Below are 8,492 nucleotides of genomic sequence, written 5' to 3' on the forward strand. Positions count from 1 at the left end.
GACACCTTCTGCTCCTACTCAGTGATGGAAGTGTGCACCAAGGGACTAGGTCAGAGCATCGGAACGCTGAAGGTAATCAAGCGATGTCTCCTTGTTGTTGTATGTTTAAGTTACTTTTCTGTTGTTAAACCCCGGTAGCGCAGATGCTTTGTCCTTTTGTTGATTGTGGAGCACAGAATTTGCAGGGGTGTGTGGGGGGTTGTGTGTCTGTCTGTCTTTGCGTTGTAGATGCTCTGTCCACAATCTAGGCAGTCCTAGTCCTGTTGAAGCAAAATCCCAATTTGAAACATTTACTTGCTCTTTTGTGCAATTTGCATTGAGTAGATATGTTGTTGTTGTTGTTGTTGTTTTTTACAATGTACATATTATATGAATTTTGTTGTGATATGAACAGTGGTGAAAAGCTCTCGGACTGATGTGAGTGCTTACTGTCTGCTAAACCTATTTTTTTAAAGGAGGAGATCAAAAAGCTTGTGTGATTCAGAGTTGAGCCAATAAGTTTCTGTTGATATGTCGTGAGATGTAACTCCATTAATAATAAACTTTCTTCTGGCTTCTGTGCTAACCAATCATTTTGGAGAATTTTCAGGGTGAAATGTGATTCTCAAAATTGCAAGATTTTAAAAAATGGCAGTTTGTTAAGCTGCTGCAGAGAGGACATACTTTTTTTAATTTTTGTCATGTTTTGTCTTTAATCTCACTATGATAAATGATATGCCTGTGGCAGAAGAGTTGTGATGAAGAAAAAGTGTGAGGGATAATTTTTTTTATGTGTGTTGCTGTGGAGATGATAATACCTCTGTGAAGTTCGGATGCAGATGTTGCAGAGTCATATGATGATTTTCTGCTTCGTGTTGTTGTTGTTCACAAGGCGAGGGGCATCTCACTGTCGGCCGTCCGCTACTGCGTCATCGTCGCTGAGGAGAGACCCAGGGTGGCGCTCTCCAACTCCTTCTCCAAGCTCTTCTCCAGCCTTGGGCTCTCGCCGCGGGCCGTCAGCACGTCGTTCGGTTGCCGCGTCAACATGGCCATTGCACTGCAGGTAACACGATCATCCATCCATGCCGCATGTTCGAATATTATTGCTTTCAATAGGATAGTAGAAAAAGAAAAAGTCTCATCTGCAATACATACAAACTTTTGTATCGCCCTGGAAATGGTGATCTTTGTGTGTATTAGTAGAATGCATCAAAACATGACATTGTAACTTTCATTCATTGCTTCTAGATGAAGAATCAAATTACAAGTATACCCCATAGTAGTTTGTGTTTTCAAGTCTGTCCGTGAGTTTGATACGATTTGTGTCATGTATCCCTTTGTATCATTGTGCTTTTGTCCTTTTTGTGTTTACTGTCTAAATATTTACACTTTGGATCAAAGGCATGTGCATTTATCTCAACATTTCATTCTTAGATCCTTATCATCTGAAGTGAGAGTGTCTCTTATGTTTTCAGACATGAAAAATTATATTAACTGGTATTAGATTTGCATAGATAGAATAGTTTGCATGCAGTTGTCTGAGTTGATACTGATTAGATATCAGTGGTTCGTCTAGTGCATGACTGCTTTGTTTTCTGACGTGGAAAAAAACAACAAACAATGCCAATATGAATATCAATAACAACAGATATCAAAAGAAACATGTATAAACATGTACAACTTGATACATAAACCTCACCTGAGACAACATGTACATAGGAGCAGAGAAATCGACTTCCGTACATTGCATGCGCCTTGCACACAGTTTCCAATGTTTACACAGAGTTAGCGGAAATTTCAGAGGTCTAAAGTAATTGATGAACACATGCATGATCATGAGATGCTAAGACATTGATCGCTGATGTTGTGCACCCTCGGAGTTTTAATGATCTTTGACCTTTCTTCCCTTTACTCTTATGACATAGACCTTTGGAATAAGCACACAGGCAAGTTCAGCCACGAGTCTCGTAATTAAATTAGGGTATTGATGGATTGAGAGGTATGATCAGCTGCATTTACACCCTTTCCTAACGTCTTGCTCGCACCAATGCGTTGAACCGATGCGTTTCCATTTCAATGTGAATACTTGAGAAAAAAAGTGTACGTTAATTGGGGAATACACGACTTGAATACGACCTGATAGACTATGTTGCATTACCCATGCGATAAGGGGAAAGAAATCAACAAGGCAAAGAATCTCGAGAAATTTTTGACATCTATTACTCTCAAAAATTGATCTATTACTCTCTAAAAATTTTCACACTGCGTTTCCATTTAGATTCTCCCCAGCGAACCAACATTGAGAAGGTATTGCAATGACATTGAAATCAAACAGAATAATCCTGAAGAAACCTTGATATGGCAACGGATCTATCAAAAATGCATTGAGATTATAATGCATGCTTCGTCGGCCGCTGATATTAACACGCACTCTGCGACAAAAGCTGCATGCATTTAAATTGATATGGTACCTACACTGACATCAAAACAAAAGTTCTGAAGTGAATCAAAGCGTAAAATCTCAATCTGAACACTCAATGGAATCACATCAACCATAGATATTCTTGGTCAGCTGTTGCTGGTTGTAAACCATCGTTGTCACTGTTTCTGGTCTTGAAAGAGATGAAGAAATCAAAAATTACTTTCAGGAATATGTATCCGGTTTGACCGCAAACTTCAGAACACTCGGTGACAGCTGGCCAGGTAGCACAAATCAGGGAGCATGAGACAGACAGACAGACACAAAGACACACACACACACACACACACACATACACACACACTCATTTAAGACGATCACAAGCATACCTTTACAATGTATCTGCATGCAAATTGCTGATTTGCGGGCATTATTCGACACCGCAAGGAGTTGAACCACGTTGAAATGATCAAGCATTTGCATTTTTCAATGTTAGCATCATTCTACGTATGCGACATAATTGACACAGTATTTCCCCAGCTGATACTAAGATATGTGGACATACAAAGTGTAGGTGATTTGTTGGCTTGTAAATATCGACTGACGCAAGGAATGTCATAAGAAATAGCATGAGCAAAAAATGTGGAGTTTCTCGTCGCGTCAACTTACGCAAGTTTTTGGAGACATACATGATGTTGACGTGGGGGAGATCTAGAAGTAATATTTATTTGTATTTCTTGATATTTTTCGCATTTGTCGTTACCAGGGTGCATCCAGTCCCGATCCAACAACTGTCTACGTCGACACGAGAGCGCTGAGGAACGACAGAGTGACCATCGTCGAGAAAGGAAGCCCTCACAGTCTCTGCGTCATGGAGTCGGGAAAGGTCAGTGGCACCATCGGTCACCATAGTGCTCATTGTCCAAAACGATGTCAGAACTTACACGGATGTGAAGGGATGGGACTGCTCCAGTATAAGGAGGGAAAATGGGCAGCATACAAAGCTGGTGAAAAATCATGGGCATACATCCCACTCGAGTATGTGTGCCCATGATTTTGTTTATGTCATAGCTATTACTGAAAAACGGTGGATAATTGATGTTTACTTGAATACGTCAGTGATCTGAAGGGCAGCTTGTCAGTCAGTTATGATAAAAGTTTAACATTGTTGGTATTAGATATGTGTGTGATGTAAACATTTGAGAATTCTTCCCCCTCCCTGTTCTTACAGATCTTACCTGGTGTCAAAGTGGTCATCGCCCATCCAGAGACCATGGGACAGTGTGCTGACTCGCATCTTGGAGAGGTGAGGACGGAGAGGAGTACTGCATACGCCAAATATTTCGCAAGGCTTTTATTTTCACGAGCATTACGAGTCAGGTGCCATTCACAAATTTAAAGACAAATGAAGATGCAATGTATTGCCTGAGATCCTGATATGAATGTGATGTCCACACGTGCATTTCTCCATTCTGTACTGTACTTCACGATTGTGAATTTATCCACTCATTAAATTGTCGGGTAGTCCAGATTCGCGAGAGTTTAGACGAGCTAAATATTTGGCGTTTACAATAGTTGATGGTGGTGGTAAAGTGGTGATAATTATTTCTTGGGGCTATAGCGATGGTAGTAGGTGTTGCAGTTGTAATAGTTTTAGCAGTGGGTGTTGGACATATACTACGTGGTGGTAGAGTGTGCAAGAGAGTGAGGACTGAGTTGATACTGTGGTATGGTGAAAGTGATGGTAGTTGTAGTGGAAGTAATAATGATGGAAGTTACTGCAGTAGCAAGTGTGGTACTGGGGGTAAGAGTTGGTAGTGGGTGTGGTATGTACATGTAAGTAGTTGTGAGAGGCTCTGAAAGTAGTAGTTTTGTACTGTGATTATGTTGGGGTTAGATGTAGTTTGCAGTAATATGTGTGAACGATGCAGTGGAATTCAGTATCATAATTGGAAGAGCACAGGAAGTTGTTGTACCAGTGATTGCAAGTCTGTGTAGTTCAAAACATTGTCTCCAAAATGTTGTGACTTGTATGAAGGCAAGACATTGCCAATAATCATCCCATTTTACATTTGGGTTCATTTTTCATCACCTCCGCAGATCTGGGTGAGCTCCCCGCACAATTCCTGCGGCTACTTCACGATATATGGCGACGATTCACTACACAACGACCACTTCAGCGCCCAGCTCTCCACTGGGGAAACGAGGGCGACATTCGCCCGCACTGGCTACCTCGGCTTCTTGAAGCGGACGGACCTGACGCAAGCCGATGGAGGTAAAAAGGCCCCCTGTCCTGAATAGTTCTTTCGTCATAGACCACTTCACTAACATTGATGCCATGCAAACCTTTTTAACATTAGTTCATCATGACAATATGATAACATGCCCAAGGTTTGCAAAGCATTGACACAAATAATGCATACACACTGGGTTTTAAGTACAGAAATGGAAACACATCAATTGAACAACTTCATACTTGATCCTCAGTTAAAATACCCAAATATTTGATTTTTTTTAATCTACATTCTACTGTAGGCATATTTAATCATCTCAAAGCAATTTCCAAACTTTACCACACATACTTAAAGAGGTTTTAATCAGTGAAAATGATAATCATAGACAAGTAGGATTTTCTTTCTTGATTTTTCTGAGGATGACACTGAAATCATTACCTCAGCTCTGATGACAGTTTACGAATGTGCAAGAAAAGTGAAAGCTGTTTCTCCCATCTTGCGTAGTTGTATTCATTTGAAGTGAATGTCTTTCAACAAAACCTTTGTAAGAGACAATGGTAAGTGATAATGACAATGTTGGAGGTATTGATGTTCAAATATCACTGATATGAATGTTCTCAAATTTACATAACTTTTCATGAAAATCTGATCCTCCATGATCATTTTTTTTTTTTTTTTTTTGGGGGGGGGGGGGGGGGGGGGTAATTTTTTCTAATCAAGTATTTGATATATGACAATTAGTCTACCACCCAACCATCTCTTTTCTTTTTATTTTGGTACTTCTCACATTACTCTTGAAGTTTGTTGCTGAAGTTCATTGATGCATATGTAGTGTAGAGTAGAGTAGAGAGTACTTTCAAATAGTGTCTTCGCAAGGAAAAATCATTTTATGTTTTTGTCTTCCGGTAGATCGCCATGATGCCCTCTTTGTCGTGGGCTCCCTAGACGAGACTCTGATGATGAGAGGGATGCGCTACCACCCAATCGACATCGAGAACACCGTCCTCCGGTGTCACAAGAACGTTTGCGAATGGTGAGATCAAAAATTATTTCATCATGGACCTTAAAACTAGAGGGTTTGAGGCTATTCAAGCAAACATGTTTTGACTGTGTCCAGTGGCATGAAATTAAGAAAACTAAAAGGGAATTGATTCCAAAATCGTCACATCTCAGAAAATAAGGAGACTTTTGGTTGTAGGGTTTCATGAATGCTCTATATGAACTGATAAAAGGTGTTCTTTTAAAGTATTACAGTCACAGTAGGTATGGTCTTGTGCAAGGCTTTGTTATTGACAATAATTCAGTGGTTGCAATTTAAATGTCTCTGACTGAATTATGTAGTAACTGATGATGAAAGTTATAAGTTACCAACTCAAATTGATTGCAATTTTCAATAGATTTAGAAAAGAAAGTTTTGTGTGAACCACAGAGCGAGTGTTAATGTATCGGTCTATTTGTTTCACTTCGTTTTACAGTGCTGTCTTCACATGGACCAATCTACTGGTGGTCGTCGTCGAGCTCGACGGCAAGGAGAGCGAGGCCTTGGACCTGGTGCCGCTGGTGACCAACGCCGTGCTAGAGGAACACTACCTCATCGTCGGCGTGGTCGTCATGGTCGACCCGGCGGTCATCCCCATCAACTCCCGGGGGGAGAAGCAGCGCATGCACCTCCGCGACGGCTTCCTAGCCGACCAACTGGACCCCATCTACGTTGCCTACAACATGTAGAGGGCGAACACCCCCCGTGTAGCCCCTGCCTGCAACGTTGTGGCAGCAAGTGGATGGTGGTGAGGTGGGAGTTGCTTACGCAGTTTCGATTTTTGAGATCAGAAGAAGCGTTGATAGGCTTTGGTGTACATGACCGTGTTCCCTGCGACATGTTACAGGCACGTAGGTGTGTTTGCTTCGCTGGCAACATGTTGCTGCCGTTGTGTTGCTGGCAACATGTTGCAGGCACGGAAGTTGTGCATTACCTTCAGGCACACGGCGTGTGCACATGTATTTTAGGTTGCCTGTGGCATGTTGCAGCAACACCAGCAACCCATGTTCTTATGAACAGACATGAGTGTGGCAAACAATCTTTTTGTATGAATGGCCAGTTGTTGCTTAAAGTCCTGACAACGAAATGCAGACTGACCTGTGGTTGTTGCAGAATGCAAGTCTTGAATGCAAGGCAGCAAATGTTACTAGAAATTTTGTCTTGTACTCTGGATATGTGCGAGTTTGAAAAGGAGCAAGTTTTCTGCGGCTACCACACAGGCAAATATTATTGTGCAAATGCATGAACCTGTGTTTAGCATATCACGTGGAGGAGCTATGTGTGTCCTATTGTCTATCTGTGCAGAGAAAACCAAGACATCAGTAGGATTTAAGGTCATCAATCAATTACCGTTTTCCACACCAACTGGTATTAACATTGTCGGGATGTTGATGCACACCCACAACACTGTGTTTGCAAAGTGGTATGTGGCGGAGAGACACTACAATAAGGCAGTCCACTTGCCATCTACCTGGTGTAGCTGGATAGGAATGCAAAGTCAGCACACAAGAGTTGCATGAGACTTGCATGCAACGTGATTTTTTTTTTTTTTTTCGGGTGAATGCATTGTGAAATATTAACACATACGCAAACAATTTGTAATTTGCAATGCACTTGTGAAAGAAGAAGACAGGTGTTACGAACAAACAAATTCTCCTTTTTCCAGGGGGATGAATCACAGTCTTGATTCCTAATGAACTAGAATGAAACGGACTGAATTTTGTATACAGTGTAGTGTATGACGATTGGTGAATTAGAGGTGACAATCACAGTAATTATATGAAATGGAAATGAGCAAGAAATTGTGGGAGGTGTTTGATTTGCGAATATATTCACCCCGGGGCATTAAGAGCTGGTTTTTCAGTATGTTTGCAAGTCACAAATACTTTGTTGCGTGGCGGTATTTCCTGTGTGTTTTGTATTACATAATCCACAATGCGTATGAACTTCGAAACGTTGGGATGCAGTGATTGATACCTGAATCGAATGATTGTGATGCCGTATTGAATTCATATGGCATCAGATTTGTACAATGAGCACAAATTTCCGTCGTTTTATGGGTGTGCCCCTTGTGTGGAATCTTTAAATCAGCAACCGCAATTTTTTGACAACCCCCAATTTTTTTTCTCCCCTACATTCTCCACCCCCGCCCCTCCTCCTCCTGCACCCCTTTTCCTTTTCTCCTTACCCCTTCCCCCTTTCATCCCCACCCCCATCCTCCCACTCTCCTGCTCCCTTCTTCGCTTTCCACCTGGGCATCTTTCATCCCCTGTTACATTCCTCTATCTATGTGGCGTTTCATCCCGTTGCGACTCCTCGTTATCTTTGAGTCGGCCCCTTTTTCTCTCAATATTCGGTTGATGACGTTCCAATTTTCTCCCAGGTATGAAATTTTTTTTTTTTAACCATGCAGGCAGTCTCAGCTTTATAAAGTGTTTGCCACCATACTCCACAAGCACAATCTTAGGAGAATCCCTCTGAAAAGCTGGACAAAAAATTGTCTACTTCATTCATAGGCAATGCGTGAAAGTCATCATGTAGCATTTATTCTAAAGTAAAGTTTTAGAAGAAAGAAAGAAGTTTCATCAGTAGACCAGTTTCTTTTATCAATCAGTGAGCATACTTCAGTTATATCATCATCATCATCATCTTCGTCATCGTTGTTATCATCATTGTCACTGTCATAGCAACAACTATGATGAAGATCAGTGGTAATTTTTGCTTACACTTGTTCATTTCTAGTGTACCCTTGTATATGTGAGTAAATGTACAACTACAAAGGATAGACAGCTTTTATATTGTTTGCTGTATGATCAACATC

The 8,492-nt window shown here is 41.1% G+C and overlaps 1 protein-coding gene across 1 annotated transcript in view; it reads left to right on the forward strand.

The window, feature by feature from the left end:
- Positions 1 to 7,779, forward strand: part of LOC139741846 (disco-interacting protein 2 homolog A-like) — a gene marked incomplete at its 5' end in the record, with an annotated part of 13,430 nt that extends 5,651 nt beyond the window's left edge. The window contains 7 exons of the mRNA XM_071652422.1: positions 1 to 72; positions 872 to 1,042; positions 3,165 to 3,284; positions 3,630 to 3,704; positions 4,499 to 4,673; positions 5,542 to 5,665; positions 6,108 to 7,779. The exon at positions 1 to 72 is cut by the window's left edge and continues 5 nt beyond it. Of these exons, the coding sequence (XP_071508523.1) occupies positions 1 to 72; positions 872 to 1,042; positions 3,165 to 3,284; positions 3,630 to 3,704; positions 4,499 to 4,673; positions 5,542 to 5,665; positions 6,108 to 6,360 (990 nt within the window). The remainder of the gene's footprint in view (positions 73 to 871; positions 1,043 to 3,164; positions 3,285 to 3,629; positions 3,705 to 4,498; positions 4,674 to 5,541; positions 5,666 to 6,107) is intronic.
- Between the last annotated feature and the right edge of the window lie 713 nt (positions 7,780 to 8,492).

This window comes from Diadema antillarum, unplaced genomic scaffold, assembly GCF_040938485.1.
Source record: "Diadema antillarum isolate AM-2024a unplaced genomic scaffold, OU_Dant_1.0 seq00000956_RagTag, whole genome shotgun sequence".
Lineage (NCBI taxonomy): Eukaryota > Metazoa > Echinodermata > Echinoidea > Diadematoida > Diadematidae > Diadema > Diadema antillarum.